Below are 23,153 nucleotides of genomic sequence, written 5' to 3'. Positions count from 1 at the left end.
CAAAGGCAGACACTTAACTGACTAGGCCACTCATGTGCCCTGGTTCTCAACTGCCCATTGATGGTATAGAGAAACACAACTGATTCCTGATACCGATATACTGAAATCTTACTTTATCTTTTTTAGCTCCAGCAGCTTCTTTGTAGCTATCACAAGATTTCATATAAAAATTCAATCATATTTTTTTGTGAATAAAGGTTTACTTCTATCTCATTCTGAATTCCCTTCATATCTTTTTCTTGCCTTACTGCACTGGCTACAACCTCTAGCACACTACTGAATAAAAGCAGTGAGAAGAAAAATCTTTGCATTTTTTTGGATCTTAAAGGGAAAAGCCTTTTTTTTTTTTTTCACTATTAAACTTGATGCTAGTGGTAAGTTTTTCAAAGATGTTCTTTATCAGGTTAAAGGCTTTTCTTCGTATTTCAAGTTTGCTGAATGTTTTTATCAGAACGGAATACAGATTTTGTTAAATGCTTTTTTTACAACTAATGAGGTGAACATACATTTTATCTTTCTTATATTGTTAATATAATAAATTATACTGATTAACTTCCAAATGTTACACCAACCTTGCATTCCTGAAATGAAAACCACGTGGTCACTGTGTACTATTCCCCCTTTCACATACAGTGAGATTCTAATTGCTAAAATCTTGCTAAAATGTTACATCTATATTGATGAGAAATATAGGTATCTAGCTTTCTTTTTTGTAATGTCTTTGGTTGTGGTATCAGGGTCTCATAATATCAATATCAATATCAATATCATATCAATACTGATCTCATAAAGTAAATTGGGAAGTATTCCTTTCCATTCAATTTTCTGGAAGATTATGTAGAACCGTTGATAGTTGAATGTTTGGTACAACTCACCAATGGAGCCGTATGGGTCTGTTTCTTTGTGGAAGGTTGTTAACTACAAACTAAATTTTCCTAGAGATGTAGTGTTTTTTTTTTTTTTTAAATGATGAGTAGTATTTTGGGGGTATTTTTTTTTTTTTTTTAATTTATGATAGTCACAGAGGGAGAGAGAGAGAGGCAGAGACACAGGCAGAGGGAGAAGCAGGCTCCATGCACCGGGAGCCCGACGTGGGATTCGATCCCGGGTCTCCAGGATCGCGCCCTGGGCCAAAGGCAGGCGCCAAACCACTGCGCCACCCAGGGATCTCGAGATGTAGTGTTTTTAGGTTATTTCTTCTTGAATGAATTTTGAAAACTTGTCATTCAAGAAATTTTCCTACTTTATCTAATGTGTTGAATTTGTTACTTTATCATTTTTAATAGCTGTAAAAATGCCACCTTTCTTTTTTTTCTTTCTTTGATATAAAGAGACAGAGCATAAGCAGGCAGAGTGGCAGGCAGAGGGAGAGGGAGAAGCAGGATCCCCGCTGAGCAGAGCAACTGATGTGGGGCTTGATCTCAGGACTCCAGGATCATGACCTGAGCCGGAGGCAGATGCTTAATCAACTGAGGCACCCAGGTGCCTTTCATTCTTTTTCTTAAGATTTTATTTATTTATTTATTCATAAGAGAGAGAGAGAGAGAGAGAGAGAGAGAGAGAGAAGCAGAGACACAAGCAGAGGGAGAAGCAGGCTCCATGCAGGGAGCCCGACGCGGGACTCGATCCCAGGACTCCAGGATCACACCCTGGGCCAAAGGCAGGTGCTAAACTGCCGAGCCACCCATGGATTCCCCCCGCCCCTCCCCCATTTCAGTTTGCCTAGGTTTATCCATTTTACTGATATTCTCAATAAATCAGCTTGCAGTTTCACTGATTTTTCTTTTTATTGTATTGATCTTCACTTTGAATTTTGTTATTTCTTTTCTTCCATACATTCAATCTCATTTGCTCTTCCTTTCTAGATTATTAAGATGGCTTTGCTTAAGTCGTTGACTTAAAATCTTTTTCTCGTCTCATACTATAAATTTTCTTCTAAGTACTGCCTTAGCAGCATACAGATATTGATGCTGTGAATTTTCATTTTCATTCCATTTAATATACTTCCTAATATCTTTTTGATTTCTTCATTTATTTGGAAGTGTTTTTTCCCCTGAATATTTCCAGAGATTTTTCTGTTAATTTTTAATTAAATTACATTGTGGTCATACAATATACTTTGTATGATTTGAATCCTTCTAAATTTATTAGACTTTTAAAAATCTCCCTAGAATGTGATCTCAGTTAAGTGTTCCATGTTCACTTAAAAAAGTATATTCTCTTTTTTTTTTTTTTAAGATTTTATTTATTTATTCATAGAGACAGAGAGAGGCAGAGACACAGGCAGAGGGAGAAGCAGGCATCATACAGAGAGCCTGATGTGGGACTCGATCCAGGTTCTCCAGGATCACGCCCTGGGCTGCAGACTGCGCTAAACCACTGCGCCACCGGGGCTGCCCAAAACAGTATATTCTCAAGGTGGAATGTGCTATAATGTCAACTGGTCAGAGTTGATTGATAGTTTCAGCAATTTTCTGTCTACTGGCTCTACCAATTACTGAGAGAAGTATACTGGAATCTCCAACTATAATGGGATTTATCTATTTCTCCTTAAAACTGTATCTGTTTTTACTTCCTGTATTTTAAAGCTCTAGTATTAAGTGTGCAAATGTTTATTTCTATTATTTCCTCTTCATGAACTGACCTTACCATTATAAAATAACCTATTCCTTACCTTTATCCCTTAAATATTTAGAGTAATATTTTTTGCTCCAAAATCTGTTTTATCTGATTTTAGCCAGTCCAGGTTTCTTTTCACTGTTAGTATGCTTAACAAAAATCCTGTTATTTGACCTATTTCTTGGTTTTATGTTTTTAAAGTGAATTTTTATAAATAGCATATGATTAGTAATCTAATAACCTCTGCTTTTTAATTGGGGTGCCTAGATCAGTTACATTTAATGTGATTATTGACATAGCTGGATTTACTTTTTCTTTTTCCTTCCTTCCTCCTCCCTCCCTCCCTCCCTCTCTCTTTCCTCTCTTTCAGTAGGCTCCACCCTCAGTGTAGAGCCCAATTCAGGGCTTGAATTCACAACCCTGAGATCAAGACCTGAGCTGAGATCAAGAGTCGGACACTCAACCAACTGAGCCACCCAGGAGCCCCTGATGTAGCTGGGTTTAAACTAGCCATTCCATTGTTTTCTAATGGTCTCTATTCTTTGTTTACATTTTCCTCTTTTTTTTCTTTGGATTAACTATTTTTTATAATTCCCCTTTTATCTCCTTTGTTGTTTAAGCAATAATTCTTTATATACCATAAAGTTCATCTGAGTTTTAATATACAGAAAGAGTTGTGTAACCATCACCACAACCTAACTGTGGACATTTTCATCATCCCTAAAAGCAACCGTGTACTCATTAGCAATCGCTCCTCATTGTTTCCTCCCCCATCCCAAGCTCTGCGCAACCACTAATCTTCCTTCACCACACATTTGTCTATTCTGGCCATTTCATATAAATAGGGCCACACAACACGCAGTCTTTTGTAAATGGCTTTAAAAAAAAAAAGATTTTATTTATTTATTCATGAGAGACACACAGAGAGGGGCAGAGAAACAGGCAGAGGGAGAAGCAGGCTCCATGCAGGGAGCCCAATGTGGGACTGGATCCCGGGACTCCAGTATCACACCCTGGGCCAAAGGCAGACGCTAAACCGCTGAGCCACCCAGGCATCCCTTTACTTGTTTTAGAGGTTCATCTATGTGATAGAACATATCACAGGACTGACTTACATTTATTTATTTTATTTATTTTATTTATTTATTTATTTATTTATTTATGATAGTCACACACACAGAGAGAGAGAGAGAGAGGCAGAGACATAGGCAGAGGGAGAAGCAGGCTCCATGCACCGGGAGCCCGACGTGGGATTCGATCCCAGGTCTCCAGGATCGCGCCCTGGGCCAAACCACTGCGCCACCCAGGGATCCCACAGGACTTCACTTCTTAAATAGGGACTTCATTTCTTAAAAACTGGATGTTTTTTAGAGATTTAGATTAGGAAAAACATTTTACCATTTTTAGTGATTTTCATTCCTTTATGCAGATCTACATTTTCCTCTGACAACATTTTCCTTCTGCCTGAAAGATTTGGTTTAATATTTCTTATAGGGCAGATCTGCTGCTGAAAAATTCTTTCAGCCTTTATACATTTAAAAATCTTTGTTTCCCCTTCATTTTTGAGATATGTTCACAAGATACAGAATTCTAAGTTAATAAGAGTCTTCCTTTCAATACGTTAAAAAATTTTTTTAAAGATTTTATTTGTTTATTTGGGAGAGTGAGAGCACAAGCAGGGGGAGGAGCAGAGGGAGGGGGAGGAGCAGACTCCCTGCTGAGCAGGGAGCCCTCCAGCCCAGGGGCTTGAGAGGGGCTCTATCCCAGGACTCTGGGATCATGACCTGAGTGGAAAACAGACACTTAACTGACCAAGCCATCCAGGTGCCCCTCTTTTAGTACTTTAAAGATATTCCTTCTTCTATGATGCACTGTTACTTCCATGAAGTCCACTGTCATATTTTGTTCCTTTAGGTAATGTGTCTTTTCTTTCTGGTAGCTTATTTTTGGGCTTACAAAAATAAGTTTTGTTTTTTAATTGATTTTTTAGAGCAGTTTTAGGTTCAAGAAAATTGAGCCAAAGGTCTGAAAGCTTTTAAAATTTTCTCTTTATCAGGATCCCTGGGTGGCGCAGCGGTTTGGCGCCTGCCTTTGACCCAGGGCGCGATCCTGGAGACCCGGGATCGAATCCCATGTCAGGCTCCCGGTGCATGGAGCCTGCTTCTTCCTCTGCCTGTGTCTCTGCCTCTCTCTCTCTCTCTCTCTCTCTCTCTCTCTCTCTCTCTGTGACTATCATAAAAAAAAAAAAAAAAAAATTTATCTCTATCACCTGTTTTAAACAATTTGATTATGTGCTGTGGTTGTAGTTTTCATCACGTTTCTTGTGCTTGGAATTCACTGAACTTCTTGAATCTATGGCTTTACAGCTTTCATTAAATTTGTAAAGTTTTCAGCTTTTAAAAAAAAAGTTTTTTTTAAACGTTTCCCCTTCCCATTTTTTGGAAACTTCAATTACAGTTTTATTACATCTGCATGCAATTTGTCCCATAGCCATTCATTTTTGTTTCAGTTTTCTTTCTTCTAAGTTTCATTTTACATGGTTTCTATGGTCTTCAAATCACTTATCTTTTCTTCTAAAATGCCTAATTTACTGTTAATCTTGTCCATTGTATTTTCAATCTCTAGAATTTTGATTTGTTCTTTTTCTACCTTCCAGCATTACTTCTAAATATGCTGAATCTTTCCTTTGGGTTCTTCATATGGAATACAATCATTTCACCATTTTAATGTCCTTGCCTACTAATTCTATCAACTGTATCACTTCTGGATTGATTCCAATTGACTGATTTTACTCAATATGGGTCTTTGCATGCCTGGAAAATACTGAATGGATGCCAGACACTGAAAACTGTTCCTTGGTAATTGCTAGATATTTTTGTATTCCTATAAACATTGGTGAGCTTTGTTCTGAGACACAGGTGATTCTTAGCTGTTTACTCATAGAGGGGAGAAACAAATTTAGAAACAGTTGGCCCATTAGGTATTAAAGTTTTGTTAGGCAATATTGGAGCAACATTTAATCTAGAGCTAATTCTGCCCCAATTCGGAGGAAAGGTCTCTATTCTATGATTCTTATTCTGAATGGTGGGAATAGGAAATATCCTGTGCCCTGTGTGAGCATTGCAGATAGTTTCCTCTCATCATTCCCAGTGGTTCCTTTTCCAGTCTGGGTAGTTATTTTCACATACATGTGCTACTGAATACTCAAAGGAGACCTCTACAGATTTTTCTCTCTGTGTGTATACAAACTAGCTGCCTTGACGTCACCCAACTTCCAGCTCTCTTTCTTAGCTCTAGGAGACCACCTAATTGTCCCTCCCTGTGCTGCAACCTGGCAACTCATTCCAAGCAGTAAGCTGGGTCAATTGTAGGACTCACCTCAATTGTTTTCCATCTCTTGGGATGGATTTCCTTTATTTCTGATATACAACATCATGAAAACCATTGCTTTATTTTTCCCCAGTGTTTTAGTTCTTTCAATTGGAAGGGCAAAATCTAGTCCCTGTTACTACACCTTTTTTTTTTTAAGATTCTATTTATTTATTTATGACAGACAAGAGAAAGAGAGAGAGAGAGAGAGAGGCAGGCAGAGAGACACAGGCAGAGGGAGAAGCAGGCTCCATGCAGGGAGCCTGACATGGGACTCGATCCCGGGTCTCCAGGATCAGGCCCTGGGCTGAAGGCAGTGTAAACTGCTGAGCCACCCGGGCTGCCCTCCTGTTACTCCATCTTGACTGGAAATATAATAGGTTTTGCTGTCATATCTGTGGTATTATGAAATTTCAGGATGATATGATTTGATGTGGTCTTTACTCTTTTATTGTGATGAATATTCAGTGAATCCCTTCCATTTGGAAATCATATTCTTTTGATATGGGAAATTTGTTCTATCATTTCTTAGATTATTTTATTCGTTAAGTTTTATCAGCATATCATATATTTCCTCTCGTATTTTCCATTTTTGTATTTTTGTTTAATAATCTGGGGAATTTTCTTGATTGTCTTCCAATCTTCCACCTATTGATATCTTTTGTTTTGGTAATATTAAATGTTGACTTCCCAAGAATTATTTCTCATTGCTTCTGATCGTTCTGACAATACTTTCCTTGTTTCATGGATGCCAGTGATCTTCTCTTTGAAGATTACACAATTTACTTGTGTGTATAGATTGGTTTTCTTCACCCTACATTGTCTGTCCTATATTCCTTTTTTATCCTCTGTGGATCCCTGGGTGGCACAGCGGTTTGGCGCCTGCCTTTGGCCCAGGGCACGATCCTGGAGACCCGGGATCGAATCCCACGTCGGGCTCCCGGTGCATGGAGCCTGCTTCTCTCTCTGCCCCTCTCTCTCTCTGTGACTATCATTAAAAAAAAAAATATATATATATATATATATTTAAAAAAAGGGTTTTTCTCAAATGTCTGGTAATTCTTTGCTATATATTCATACAGAGGAATATTTGTTTTTTAAAGATTTTATTTATTTATTTATTTATTCATGACAGAGAGAGAGAGAGGCAGAGACGAAGGCAGAGGGAGAAGCAGGCTCCATGCAGGGAGCCCGACGTGGGACTCGATCCCAGGTCTCCAGGATCACGCCCCGAGCCAAAGGCAGCACTAAGTCGCTGAGCCACCCGGGCATCCATACAGAGAAATATTAAAAAGTTAACTGAGAGATGTATCAGCCTTTTCATTAAAGATGGGTGGGGGGGTGGGGTACCTAAAGTATTTTTTTCCAGAGCATTCTGTTTATCCAGAGAAAAATCTTCCAATCTCTAGTCTGAGGGCTTTGAGTCAAGCTACAAGTATTCTGAAAGCAGGGTAGAGGAAAAAAATTTAATGTTAACTTGTATTGAATCTGCCCTTTTCTTTTTTCAGTTTCAGAATTCAGTGATTCATTAATCATCCACCACATATAATACTCAGTGCTCATTATATCAAGTGCCCTCCTTAATGTCCATCACCCAGTTATCCCATCCTCCCACCTACCTCCCTTCAAACAACCCTCAGTTTGTTTCCTACAGTTAAGGAATCTGCCTTTCTTATTCTGGCGACTCCTCTGACAAGAATGAGGGGCTTCTTGGTTTAATTTCTCCTTGAATACAAATAAACATCAGTTTGTTCTTTTGTTCTACCTGAGGATGGGACTTAAAAACATTTTCATTGGCTACATGGGGTAAAGAAGGGGTCCTAAGGGGCTTCTGATTCCTCCTACACAGATTTTCAACTAATTCCTCCCCCTTTTCAGCCTGTGTATTATATATCTCCCCCACTCCACCACACACACACACGTGATATTGTATGTCTCTAAACCCTAAGCCTCTGAGATTTTTACAAGGAAAATCGTTCACTTCTCACAGACATTCCCATTTGCATACGCTTAGGATAGGTCCTCATCTGTTCAGTCAGCTGCCACTTTTCCACCCTTCTATCTTTCAAGTATGTACTGAAATCTCCTTGAATACTATGTCCCTTCTATTTTCTTTGCTCTTATGATATTAAAAGAAAATTTGTTATTTTACTTGGGTCTGAGGAGGGATAGGGATAGCAAATAGAGGCATGTGGTCAGTTTGCTATGCTGTCAATCTGGTTAAATTCTCCTAATATAAAAGCTAAAAGTCATGTTCTTTGATAGGTCTGCATATCTACAGTTGGAATGTTACTGTACACCGCACCACTCTTTGTTTACGAGATGTTACTGACCTAGCACTAGTGGGAAGCATACTATTTTTTTGACTAGTGAGGATAAATTTGTGACTAATGTCCATCTCCTTTCTAGGTTTCTTCGATACATATTTATTGACAAGAGATCTGACTATGGTAAGTGGGTAGGGTGCATTAGGTGTGGCAAGGAGCAGAGGGAAATGCAACTGTTAAACCTAGTATAAATTCTGCCATCTCTACTGAAATGTACAATTCCATCTATCAAAAATAACTGCTCATTTTCAACTACACTGTGAGTGTTCTGATATCATGCTCTCTACTTCTCTTTTAGAAGATTCTTTAGAAGTCCCTAGACTCATAACTCAATATCCTGCATAGAGGAAATATTTACTAACCAACTATAAACTAATAGTTTACTTTTTTATATGGCTCTGAACTGATGACAGAAAAACAACTTCATGCATTATAAAAGTACTCATTTCCTCTTCTTTAAAAAAAAAAAAAAAAAACAAACCCTGCTCAGTATTCCACTTCTGATATACATATGGTTGGCAAAGATACTATTTTATTAAATGACCTTGATTATAGATGACTAGTCCAAGGCAGGCATAAAATTCAAGCCAGGTCAGCTATTGTTCCCTAATACTGGGTCCCAGGCAATTAGATTGGTTTAGGAGTGAATACCTAAACTAAGCCAGAATTAACGTCTTGAGAATCAGTCTTTCACTAGTGAATGGAGTTATAAGAAATAAACCCCAAGAAGTGAAGTGTTGAGGGTTGTTTCCTAACATACAGAGAAAAAAAAGTCTGAAATTAAAAATAATAATAATAATAAAGGTAACACAAAAACAGACAAGACATACAGCAAGAGAATTCCTGGTTCCATCTGTGTCTAAGGCCCAGCCACATTTTCAACCTAGGAATGCTGAGTTTAGAAACGTATATTGGGGGACACTTGGGTAGCTCAGCAGTTGAGCATCTATCTGCCTTTGGCTCAAGGTGTGATCCCGGTCTGAGGATTGAATCCCACATGGGGCTCCTGATGAGGAGCCTGTTTCTCCCTCTGCCTGTGTGTCTCTGCCTCTCTCTGTGCCTCTCATAAATAAATAAATAAAATTAAAAAAAAAAAAAAAGATGTAAGTATTAAAGAAAGTTAAGAGTACAGAATAAAAATTTAAAGAAGTAAAAATGATTAAGCAGAACTTGATACACATTGATATACAACAGTTCACTATAAAGGAAATGACCCAGTATCTGAAAATCTATGTAATCCCATTTGTTTTTATGTAACACACACAGATACATACAAATATTCCTTGTATTTTAGTTGTCTTAGGAAAGGAAAGGGATATTAAAAAAAAATACCTAAAACAAAAATATAGTGAAACATGTCTCAAATCAAACAATGTGTGAGAAGGGAGAAAAAAAGATTCTTAGAACCACTTTCCAACTTCATCAGACAACAAAACAAGCAGGCAGGCAGCAACTTTCAGCTAAGAGGTGAGGCCCTTAAGTCATGTGCTTAAAAAGAATCGTTAGGTATGACACTGCCACATTCTTTAAGGCCACCATCTTTTTGGCTACATTTCAGCTAGAATCTAAGGCTAAAAAACCCCCATCTCTTTAAAAGGAAGACTCTTCTATTTCTACTCTAACAGAATCAGTGATTACTGATTACTCCTTTGTTATTTTGACCCAAAACAGCTTCAAATTAATGAAACTTTTTGTTTCATCACAAAGAAGGGTATTCTCTAAAAAGTAGGAAAAATAGGTATGGGCCACTCTTACTAATCTCAGAATTTGATATTTAGATCAGAAGGGATATTTCAGTTGTCATCTTCATCACTAACCAGAAGTGAAGGTGCATAACATACTTGGTTAACAAGTACTATACCATTCAACGCTGACTAAACAGAGCTTTTAAAAAATAAGCCAAGACAGTGGCTCACTGCCATTTTTACTGACAAACCTACTGGACTTGTTAAGCCATTTCTCACCTGGACTACTGCAAAATCCTAACTAGTTTCCATCTTTAGTCTTAGGCCTCCAACAATACCTACTTTCTATATAGCTGCTAGTTTCTCTTATTTAAGACAGAAATGTGTCCAGGTCTTTCCCCAATTTAAAGTTCTGAAATGGTTCCCTAGGAAACAGGATAAAATCTGAGCCCTGTAGCATGGAATACAAGGCCCATTATGACCTACTCCCTTCCCTGCTTACCTATTTAGCTTCTTCTCCTGTCTGTGGTTTCCTCCACATGCTACACTATTATTCTTTCCCCTTCCCTGCTTTCAAGTCACACTGGACTGTACTCAGCTCCATAAATGTGCTATGATCCCTCCTGGAGCTGGGCCACCGAAACTCTTTTCTAGGCACAGAACACATATTTTAACTATTAAAATCCTGCTAACTATTTTCATTTATTTATTCTTTAGTCTCCAGCTCTACTGTCACTTCTTTAGGAAGCCTTCCCAGATAGGACAGATGTCCTACACTATCTATATTACCACTTTACATAGTTCGTAATTTTATTGGTTAGTGTCCTGAGAGCAGGGACACCATCTGCTTTGTTTATCCCTATCTTTGATCACTCACAGGGTACAGATGATACATATATATCAAAATGTGAAAAGATTTGCTCAATCAACTTGTCATAAAAAGTATAATTTCTAATTTTCTTTTTTTTATTTTTTTTATTTCTAATTTTCTTAACTCTTCCAGTAACATTGATAAACCAATAATGAATAACTGAAGATGGCCTTTTTTTTTTTTTTTAAAATGAAAACATTCGCTGTCTGTTAGTAAGGACAGGAATAGGGGCGTATATTTCAGTACAATAAAATGAGTATCTCTAGATCAGGCTTTATATTAGAGATGGCAAAAATCTTAGGGTAATTTTTATTTCTTAAAATAAAAATACAATTTTTTCCCTTCTAGACTCATTTTTCAAGATGATAGACTAACCACATACTGTATAGCCCTTTCCTTTTAGGACAAATCTATTTATCATAGAACAGAATCAGTGAGAAATGTCTAAAGATGAAAAGCAATTCAGATAAAACTAAGGAGAGGAACAGCTGCTCAGGATGGAGACAGGAGAATGCCAGTTCAGAAATGTTGAGGGTGGTTAAGCAGGTAGATCTCTGTGTTCATTTAAGCATGAATGTGCATACCCACACACAGGGGACCCCTCTCCTACTTCTCAAAGCTTCAGGTTACAGTTACCTCAGAGATGTCAGCTTGCAGGAAGGAACAGTAAGTGTGGGAGGCTGGGATGGGAAGGGAGGGAAGAGCCCCAGGGAATGAGAGGAATTAAGGAGCACCCATTCCTCCAAACATTCCAGCTCTCTTTCTCTTTCTCTTTCTCTCCCTCCATCTAGGCTATGCAAAGTGACTCCGCAGGTGTTCTCTCAACTACAAGGCTGTATATAATTCTAACCAAAACATCAACAGGTTTGTTTTTTTTTTTTTAAGATTTTTATTTATTTAGGCAGAGAGAGAGAGAGAGAGAGAGAAAGAAAGAGGGAGAGAGAGGGAGAGGGAGAGGGAGAGACACAGGCAGAGGGAGAAGCAGTCTCCATGCAGGGAGCCCGACGTGGGACTCGATCCCGGGTCTCCAGGATCACGCCCTGAGCTGCAGGCGGCTCTGAGCCACCAGGGCTGCCCCATCAACAGGTTTTTTTTAAAAAAGTACATGATATGGGATCCCTGGGTGGCGCAGCGGTTTGGCGCCTGCCTTTGGCCCAGGGCGCGATCCTGGAGACCGGGGATCGAATCCCATGTCAGGCTCCCGGTGCATGGAGCCTGCTTCTTCCTCTGCCTGTGTCTCTGCCTCTCTCTCTCTCTCTCTCTCTCTCTCTGTGACTATCATAAATAAATAAATAAAAAAAAATTAAAAAAAAAAAGTACATGATAAATTCTCAAATGTATAGAGAAGAGCAAAGGGCCAAAGATCATAAAGAAAAACTTCACAGGTTTTCTCTCTCAGGTATTAAGAATTACAGGCTATAGTAATTAAGGCAGTACAGTATTAGCTCAGGGACAAGTCAGCCAATGCAATAAGGTAGAGAACACATAAGTAGATCCTGGCTTATGAGGAAACCTGATAGATAATAGCTAGTATTGCAGGTCAGTGGGGAAATGATCAAAGTTTCTTTCTTTTTTTTTTATAGTGTTTTTTTTTTCTTTTAAATTTTTATTTATTTATTTTTGATAGTCACACACACAGAGAGAGAGAGAGAGAGAGAGAGAGAGAGAGAGAGAGAGAGAGAGAGGCAGAGGGAGAAGCAGGCTCCATGCACCGGGAGCCCGATATGGGATTCGATCCTGGGTCTCCAGGATCACGCCCTGGGCCAAAGGCAGGCGCCAAACCGCTGCACCATCCAGGGATCCCTGATCAAAGTTTCAATGAAAGGTATGGGACACTGGTTTTTTTTAAAAAAGTGAATATGGATCTCTCTTTACAGAAACATAAAAACCAAATCTAGATAGTTCAAAGATTTAAACTAAACTTTTAGTAAAACATATGAAAGTATCTTTGACCTCTAGTTTGGCAAAGATTTCTTTTTTTCTTCTTTTTTTTCCCCCTTAAGATTTATTTATTTATTAGAGAGAGGGGAAGAGAAATCTTATGCAGACTCTGCACTGAGCGCAGAGTTGAGCCCAGGGCTGGATCTCAAAAGCTCGAGATCACCACCTGAGCAGAAACTAAGGGTCCAATGTTTAATCGACTGCATCACCTAGCTGCTGCCACTATAACAGAATTTTTTTTTAAGACAGAAGAAAAACAGGAACTAAGTAAGAAAGGCAAAGTTGTTTTGTCTTTTAAAGAGCCTGTAGGGGTGCCTGGGTGGCTTAGTTGGTTAAGCCTTGGACTCCGGGTTTTGGCTGAAATCATGATCTCAGGATCATGGGGTTGAGCCCCACACGGGGCTCAGTGCTTCCTGCTCAGTGTGGAGTCTGCTTGGGGTTCTCTCCCTCTCAAATAAATAAATAAATATTTAAAAAATAAAATAAAGAGCCTGGAAAGTTTTAAGATCAGCTCTGAAAAGTTATTAGATCTTGAATGTGATAAACACAAGAAAACAAAAGATTTCGGAAATTAGAAAAACAAAATTTAATGGATATTAAATACAGACCTCAAGGGCTGATAAACTTAAATGCCATCAGAGCCATCCTAGGTACCCTCACCCTCTCTTTGTGAGGGGGGACCTTGAGTTAGTAATAGCCGATGAGTGAGTTAAGAAGGTAAAACTGGAAGAGTCTCAAAATGATGAGAGATGGGTATGCTCTTTTGAATTTATGTAAATGCATATTCAATTTGCTCACAAACCCTACCATTACCCATTTCATTTTGTTTGCTTTTTGCCTCTCCAAGGCTGTCCCTAAGTACATTTTATCCCAGCTTGAGCATTACCCTACTCTACTTTTTTTTTTTTTTTAAGATTTTATTTGTTTTAAGTAATCTCTATACCCCATATGGGGCTCCAACTTACAACCTCAAGATCAAGAGTCAACATCCTCTTCCCTTACCCCACTTTGCATTTTGCTCTCCACTGGCAAGTCATTTCAACCCTGTCAGCAATTTCTTCTGGTACTAACCTCCATAAATTTGTTTTCTATCCTCCATAATTATAAATACTGTGTCTACACTTTTAGGTTTTCCTACTTTACATACACCAATTTACTACTATGGAAGATGAGCATTCAGTGCTCTCCAATACACACACTTCCCTGCCCTCTTCCCATATATACTTAAAAAACATACTTCCATGAGGGTTTTCGGTTATAATCACACATGAAATCTTAAAAGCAAAACTATAGTAAGAGATACACAATAAAAGGAACAGGTTTTTATCTGTCTCATGATTACATACTGTCTATTAATCTAAATTCTCAAAGACTTGATTCTTTATTAATATTAAACATATTACCTCATTCAAATTATCACTGATTATGTATTCTTAAGTTAAATGTGTATTTATTATATACAAAGCACTATTCTCCCATTTGGGTTTACTTCTCAATGTTAACCTACTATGTAAGTGGAAATATATCTTTATCTTCACATAGATCTATTACTATCTGAGACATATTGCCATGCCTAATGTAATTAAATACATTAATTTAATTCTTATTCTGAAATCCATTACCAGTCCATAATCTAATTCTAAAAAACCGTGAAAACCATAAGTTCTTTCTTTAGGTTTGACACCAAAACAAATTCAGTGACTTCAACTTAGATGACCATTTAGAGTCTTTATCCCATTTTGTGTGATTAGGCTGGTGGTTCTTACCTGGAGGTGATTCTCCCCACAGAGGATATCTGCTAATGTCTAGAGACATTTTTAGTTGTCATAGCTGGGTGGGAGGTGCTACTGACACCTAGTGGGTAAAAGCTAAAAAATGGCTTATAGGATGTTCTATAATGCACAAGACAGATCCCTGCACCAAAGCGTTATTTGGCCCCCAAATGTCATTCTTACTAAGGTTGAGAAACTCTGGACTAGATTAATGTTTGTAGAAGACACATTAATGTACTGATTAATCAGTGCTGCCTCAGAGGCTTCTAAGGGCACAACAGAATACATGATAAAAAGTACTAAGTATTACTACTACTGAAAAATCAGAAACTCTCTTAATTAGGCCTTTCTCAAATATCCAAATCTCATTGATGCTGAGAAGCAATAAACTATGGCCGAAGTCTTAGAAAATGAAGATGGTTACAGAAATTCATTGGCTATAACAAGTATATGAGCAATAAATTTAGTTTTATCCTTTTTTATAACAGGTTAAGAGACAGTAGCCTTTCTAATAGTGCCTATGTACCACCATCAATAGTTTTCTAGGATCTATACTGTTTTCACCATAAAAATCTCAAATTACTACATACTTCAATTAAAAAGACATAAAAATTGGTAACATAAAATAATAACTGAGACTCTTGAAATGACAGTACCTACTTACCTTTCTCTGTGCCGGAGAATATAGAGATGATTTTATTCCTGGGCTTTTTTTCCTCTGGAACGGAGGGCAAAGGTTTCAAACTGTGATTGGCTGACAAAGGATCTTTGCCCCCAGTGCTAAAAATGGTACTGCTCATTCGCACAGGAGGTGCTGGAGGCTTGTCTTCCAGTTCTCCGTTATCGGACATGATTTAGAATTATGATACTGCCTGAAATAGATAGGCAAAATCATACAGTTATTAACAAGGTAAAAAAATAGTAGAGATAAGCACAAACAGTAATAATTATCCTCTTTCCAGCTCTGAATTAGAAAATATTATCTATTTAGAGTGCTTTGTAAAATTTGTAAAACTCCATGAGTTAAGAGATGAAAGTGGTTATTAATTTAGGTAATCTCCCCTATTAAAGTTGGTAAATAGTTAGCTGAGGGAATGTTTGAAAAGTGAATTCCAGTTAAGTTTTGAGGAAACATGCAGATACTAACATATCATAAGATATTCACCTAATCAATTGATTCTAAGAGGATATATTCCAATGAAAAGACAGACAACATGGAGTCTTTTAAAAAAGAGAATTCTGGGGGATCCCTGGGTGGCTCAGCGGTTTAGCACCTGCCTTTGGCCCAGGGCGCGATCCTGGAGCCCTGGGATCGAGTCCCGCCTCAGGCTCCCGGCACGGAGCCTGCCTCTCCCTCTGCCTATATCTCTGCCTCTCTCTCTCTATGTCTATCATAAATAAATAAAATCTTAAAAAAAAAAAAAAAAAAAAGAATTCTGCAGAGGAAGATTATTGTTCTGACCAATCAATCAAAAGGTCTCTGACTGGTCCATTTCCCTCTCCCTCTCCTCTCCCTCTCCTCTCCCTCCCCTCTCCCTCCCCTCCCCTCCTCTTCTTTCTTTCTTTCTCTCTCTCTCTCCCTCCCTTTTCTTTCTTTTTCTTTCTTTCTTTCTTTCTTTCTTTCCTTTTTTCTTTTCTTTTCTTTCTCTTTTCTTTTCTTCCTTCCTTCCTTCTTTCTTTCCTTTCTTTCTTCTTTCTTTTTTTTTAAGATTTTATTTATTTGACAGAGACAGAGAACAAGCAGGGGGAGCAGCAGGCAGAGGGAGAAGCAGGCTTCCTTCAGAGCAAGGTACTCAAAGCGGAGCTTGATCCCAGGATCAGGGCCTGAGCTGAAGACAGACGCCCAACCAACTGAGTCACCGAGGTGCCCCTCCGATAGGTCCGTTTCTATAGCAGAGATAGAATGTTTGCTATTAAAGACATTAACCAACACCACTCCTCACAAAGCATCTGACTCCATGTTCACTAGCCCTGTGATTACAACTTACCCTTCATATAAACTTGCCTAACGGATGAGAATGTGCCACTGATGCAATATTTGGTTTCTCTGAAAATCTGACATTCTAACTACATTTGCTAGTCCCTTGAAAGCTTTGCAGACAGTCTCACAGAACTTGATCCATCCGGGAACACTGACAAAAGTAAATCCGGGGTTTGGCTGAAAACCAGGGTATGGCCAAATCCCAAGACTCTGTCATCCTGTGATGCCCTGACTAGGCAGGTTAAGAAACCTCTTAATCCACATGACTAATTCAGTGGAAACTTCAACTCTGTTTACATATATATTAATATTATATAAACTATATACATATATATGTGTGTGTATATATATATATATACTTCTGATACGAAAATATACATTAGAAAACAACACATTTCCCCAGTAAACAAAATTTTGATTAGTAATTAGATCCTGATTACAGTCATTTAATGTAAGTGAACGAAACTTCATATATGTAAAATGAAAAGAATGCCAATTTTATTTAGATAAAATTAAAAAGAAATTTTCTTTCTTACTTAGTTTGAAGGTTAGCACCTGAAGAAAAGTAGGTATAATTTGAGAAGAATTGGGGAATAAAGAGATTATTATACTTAATTCCACTTCAAATCTTACAGCTTCGGTTTTTCCTGATAAAAATATGCGTCACTAAAAAAAAATATATATATATGCGTCACTAGAACCACTGTGTATTTTATCTGCCACAATGAGAATTATTTTAGCCTTCAAATGAGCAAGCAGGAGAGAAGGTTAAGGAGGAAAATAAACTTTTCTGGGAATAACTAGCTGGAGGGGGGCTGGGACAAGAGAGTAAAAGAGAAAAAAAAAAAAAGATCTCTTATCTGTGTGTGAGAAAGACTGCCTGAAGTGAAATTACTATTGGTGGTCAAAAGAAGAAATGAGGGCAGCCCGGGTGGCTCAGCGGTTTAGCGCCTGCCTTCAGCCCCGGGTGTGATCCTGGAGACCCGGGATCGAGTCCCATGTCGGGCTCCCTGCATGGAGCTTGCTTCTCCCTCTGTGTCTCTACCTCTCTCTCTGTCTCTTATGAATAAATAGAATCTTTAAAAAAAAAAAAAAAAGAAGAAGAAGAAGAAGAAATGAGGTTGGAATCTAGGAATGTGATGCAGATGATATAGTCTGATGATTCTTCCAAACCAAATGGTCACAACATGTGGGGTTTGTTTTGCTTTGGATTGAGAAGCAACTGGTTCTTCTGAAGTGTGGGCTGTCTGGTGTACATCACCAGAGAAGACTTATCTACTGCTACAAATGGAAGAAGGATAAGGTTAATAACAGTATTTGGAGGATTACTTGAGAACTTGATAAATCAAGGCAGATGTTTACTTCTTACGTGACCATAACATCAAGGCAAAACAGATTAACCTTAGAGCAGCTCACTTTCATCTTAATCACCAGGTACAACAGACACAGCATGTTCAGATTTTGGTTACGCTATGAATGCTCCACATTTACGCATATTAAATTTAAAGATAAGGGTAATATGGGATGTCTGGGTGGCACAGTTAAGCAGCTGGCTCAGGTGGTAATCTCAGGGTCGTGAGATCAAGCCCTGCATCTGGCTCTGCGTTCAGCACGGAGTCTGCTTCAGATTCTGTCTCTTTCTCCCTCCACTTCTCCCATTTGTGCTCATGCACTTACACATGTGCGTGCTCTCTCTCTCTCTCTCTCAAATAAATACATCTTTAAAAAAAATCAGGGTAATATAACAAAATTTCAAAATACATTTGTATGTATTCAAAGAAAGAAATGCACCAAAATATTAGCAGTGATTATCTGTGGCTAAAAGTAATTTTAGCTTGATAAGCATCAGAGCTGTGGTTAAAATAAAAATCGATAAAAAACAGGGCACAATAAGGGCACCTGGGTGGCACAGTCAGTTGAGTATCTGATTTTTGATTTTGGCTCAGGTCATGGGGTCCTTGAGGTCCAGCTGCATGTCTGGCTCCACACTCAGCATGGAGTCTGCTTGGGATTCTCTCTCCCTCCCTCTCCCACTCCTTCCCACTCCTGCTCACACTCTCAGAGCACAATAATTACTTAATGTAAACTGACTACAAATTCTATCCTTAAGGCTGGTTCATAGATGGAACATGACTAGAAACTGCCAGTACACCTTCAGCTGCATGCAGTCCAATGTGGTGATTAAGAGCATGGGTTGTGAAATCAGATTCCCTTGGTTGGAATCCCGGTTCCACCATTTACTTCAATGTGTGACCCTGGGTGAATTACTTAATTGCCCCGGGGCTCCTTGAATAGCTGGTTCCATCCAGGCCTGGGACAGGAAAAATACAAAATGAGCCTAGAGTATCTTACATTGTCAGAAGATAGGAGGTACTTAAAAAGAATGAGGAACACAGGGAAAAGTTTTCAAAAGCCAATGCTAGAATGATTAGAGCAACAAAATTAATAAAGTAGCATTATATTTAGCCCAATGTATAAAATATATACATTTCATATCAAGACAAATAAATGAAGGGGCGCCTGCCTGGGTGGCTTAGTCAGTTAAGCATCCGACTCTTGATTTCAGCTCAGGTGATGATCTCAGGGTCATCAGATCAAGCCTCACATTGGGCTCTGCATTGGGCTCTGCATGGGGTTCTGCATGGGGCATGGAGATTCTCTCTTGCACTTTTGCTCTGCATTCCCCAATCAATCAATCAATCAATCAATCAATAAAATGATGGGATGCCAAATCTTTTTTACAAAAGAATTCCAAATAATAAATGTAGATAAATCTTCTAGGAGTTGGAATTTAACTTCCCTCCTCACTTGAATATAGGCCAGACTTAGAGACTCATTTCCAAAGAGTAAAGTATGGAAAGGGAAAAATAACTTCATGGCAGGAAAATCTGGCAAGTACTGCCTTAACCAAGTGATCAAGGTTATCATCTCCAGTAGTTATGTTGACACTGACATCACTTACCACCTGCTCTAATGAATGAGAAATATACTTCACCTCTATGGTATTCTTTCCCAAAATCTATAACCACAGTCTAATCATGGGAAAAACATCAGACAAATCCAAATTGAAGGACATTCTACAAAAATTCCTGACTAATATGCCTTAAAACTATCAAGGACATGAAAAACAAAGACTGAGAAATTGTCACAGAGCAGAGGGGGTCTAAGAAAACATGACAACGTTATACTCTCGAACAAGAAAAGAACATTAATGGAAAAACTGGTAAAATCCAAATACAATCTAGAATTTAGTTAACAGTAATGTACTAAGGTTGGCTTCTTGGATTTGACAGACATTTTAGAGTTTATGTTAATATTAGGTATATGGGAAATCTATGATCTCTGCAACTTCTCTGTAAATACAAAATTATTCCATGATAAAGCCTATTTAAAATGCAATTATGGGGGTGCCCTGGGTGGCTCAGCAGTTGAGTGAATCTGCCTTCGGCTCAGGGCATCATCCAGGAGTTCTGGGACCGAGTCCCACACTTCAAGCTCCCTGCATGGAGCCTACTTCTTTCTCTGCCTCTCTCTGTGTCTCCCTGAATAAATAAATAAAATCTTAAGAAAAAAAATCATGTAATAAAATAAGATGAAATCAGAGAGGGATACAAACCATAACAGACTCTTAACTATAGTTAAAAACTGAGGAGGGGAGGTAGTGGGGGATGGGGTAACTGGTGATGGGCATTAAGGAGGGCACGTGATGTAATGAGTACCAAGTGTTACGTATAACTGATGAATCGCTAAACTCTACGCCTGAACTAAAAAATATAAATAAATAAATAAATAAATAAATAAATAAATAAATAAATAGGAATTGTATGATAAATTCCTCAAAAAACTAATTATAGAATTATCAGGGTGCCTGGGTCTGCCTGTGGCTCAGGTTGTGATCCCAGAGTCCTGGGATCGAGTCCTACATGAGGCTCCCTGCAGGAAGCCTGCTTCTCCCTCTGCCTATGTCTCTGCCTCTCTCTCTGTGTCTATCATGAAAAAATAAATACTTTAAAAAAAATTATAGAATTAAAAAATTATAGAATTATCTATTATCTAACAAACAATTCCACTCCCAGAATACACCTAAGAGAACTGAAAACATATGTCCAAGGGTGCTTGGGTGGTTCAGATGGTTAGGGTTCTGTGTTTGGCTCAGGTCATGACCCTGGGACCCTCGGACTGAACCCTGCATTGGGCTCTGCTCAGTGGAGAGCATGCTTCTCCCTCTCCCTCTATTACTCCCCCTACTTATGTTCTCTCACTATCAAATAAATAAAATCTTTTTTTTAAAGATTTTATTTATTTATTCATGAGAGACAGAGAGAGAGAGAGAAAGAGAGAGAGAGAGAGAGAGGGGCAGAGACACAGGCAGAGGGAGAAGCAGGCTCCATGAAGGGAGCCTGACGTGGGACTTGATCCTGGGTCTCCAGGATCATGCCCTGAGCTGAAGGTGGTGCTAAACCATTGAGCCACCCAGGCTGCCCAAAAATAAAATCTTAGGGATCCCTGGGTGGCGCAGTGGTTTGGCGCCTGCCTTTGGCCCAGGGCGCGATCCTGGAGAACCGGGATCGAATCCCACGTCGGGCTCCCGGTGCATGGAGCCTGCTTCTCCCTCTGCCTGTGTCTCTGCCTCTCTCTCTCTCTGTGTGTGACTATCATAAATAAATAAAAATTAAAAAAAAAAAAAAAAAGGAAAGGTAACTTAAAAAAATAAATAAATAAATAAATAAATAAAATCTTTAAAAAAAAAAAAAAAAAAAGAAAACATATGTCCACAAATAAACTGCATATAAATGTTCATAGCAGTATTCATAATAGCCAAAATACAAAAGAACCAAAATATCTATCAACAAAGATATGCAAAATGTGGCATATCTACACAATGGGATATTTGGCCACAAAAAGGAGTAAAGCACTAATAAAGGCTACAATGTGGATGGACCTTGAAAACATAAATGGAAAAAGAAAGACAAAAAGGCCACATACTATAGGATTCCATTTATATGAAATGTCTCAAACATGTAAATCCACAAGGACAGAAAGTAGATTTAATGGTTGCTAAGAGGAGAGGGGAACGGGATGTGACTAATAATGGTTATGGAGTTTCTTTTTAGGGAATTAAAATGACTGGCATTAGACACTGGTAATGGTTGCACAATCTTTTTAATATCTTAAGACCACTGATACACTTTAAAGTAGTAAGTTTCAGCTATGTAAATTATATCTCAATTTTTAAGAAGGAATAAAGGGGTGCCTGGGTGGTTCAGTCAGTTGAGCAACTGCCATAGGCTCAGGTCATGATCCTGGGGTCCTGGGATTGAGCCCTGCTCTGCATCAGGCTCCCTACTCAGTGGGGAGTCTGCTCCTCTCTCTCCCTCTACCTCCCTCACCCGCTCATGCTCACTGTATCTCAAATGAATAAATACAATCTTAAATTTTTTAAAGGTATTAATATTTACTTCATAAAGACTAAGTGAGCTAATAAAGACTGAATACTGCCACTACTATCATGATCCTTAATATTTATAAAACACTATGCTGTAAGTTAGAGAAGATAAAGGAGGATCTAGTTCTTCTCCAAGAGTTCATAAGTTACTGGGAAAGATCAACACAATTAAGGTCATGCATGCCCTTTATCAACAACTCAACACATGCATATTAAAAGTCATTTACCTTTTTTTTTTTTAAGATTATTTATTTATTCAGAGAGAGAGAGGACGAGAGAGGCAGAAACACAGGCAGAGAGAGACGCAGGCTCCACGCAGGGAGCCTGATGCTGGACTCGGTCCCAGGTCTCCAGGATCACACCCCGGGCTGCAGGCGGCGCTAAACTGCTGCGCCACCGGGGCTGCCCACTTACTTTCTTCAAAAGGTAGCAGTTCTTAAAACATTTTGGCTTCACCCTTTACACTCCTAAAAATTAGGATCCCAAATAATTTTTGTTTATATGTCTATATTTTCTATATGAGAAATTAAAGCAAGTTATTCAAATACTTATTTCATCAAAAAAATACTGAATACATGTTACTATAAATATATATATTTTTTAATGTTTTTAAGACTTTATTTATTCATGAGTGACAGAGAGAGAGAGAGAGAGACAGAGAGAGGCAGAGACACAGGCAGGGGGAGAAGCAGGCTCCATGCAGGGAGCCCGATGTGGGACTCGATCACCAGACCCAGGATCGCACCCTAGCTGAAGGCAAACACTCAACTGCTGAGCCATCCAGGCATCCCAAATATAAATATTTTTATGGAAGATAGTATTTTCCAAACAAAGTATTTAGTGACAGAGTGGCATTATTTTACAGTTCTGATAAATTTTTAAAATGTCTGGCTTAGAAAACATGTAGCTGAAAAAAGGTGTATTTTAACAGCTAAATGTGGATATTCGTTCTTTGATATTACACTAAACTCAACCTTCCTAAAGATTAGTTGTATAATCTGAAACCCAGCAATAAAGTTTCTACTCTATTAAACTCACTGCATCTCTTATACTTTGATTTTTTTTTTATTATTATTATTTATGATAGTCACAGAGAGAAAGAGAGAGAGGCAGAGACACAGGCAGAGGGAGAAGCAGGCTCC

General features: G+C 38.5%; 1 protein-coding gene across 3 annotated transcripts in view; it reads right to left on the bottom strand.

Moving 5' to 3' along the window:
- The window catches only part of PAK2 (p21 (RAC1) activated kinase 2), an 89,337-nt gene that overhangs the window by 27,289 nt on the left and 38,895 nt on the right, over positions 1-23,153 (bottom strand). For all 3 annotated transcript variants that reach the window (XM_072725926.1, XM_072725928.1, XM_072725933.1), the window contains exon 2: positions 15,249-15,456. In XM_072725926.1, coding sequence (XP_072582027.1) covers positions 15,249-15,435 — 187 coding nt within the window. In that variant the 5' untranslated portion in view covers positions 15,436-15,456. The remainder of the gene's footprint in view (positions 1-15,248; positions 15,457-23,153) is intronic.

The sequence above is a fragment of the Vulpes vulpes genome, chromosome 1, assembly GCF_048418805.1.
Source record: "Vulpes vulpes isolate BD-2025 chromosome 1, VulVul3, whole genome shotgun sequence".
Lineage (NCBI taxonomy): Eukaryota > Metazoa > Chordata > Mammalia > Carnivora > Canidae > Vulpes > Vulpes vulpes.
The sequence above is the reverse complement of the archived record's forward strand: the minus strand, read 5'-3'. Positions and strand labels throughout refer to the sequence as shown.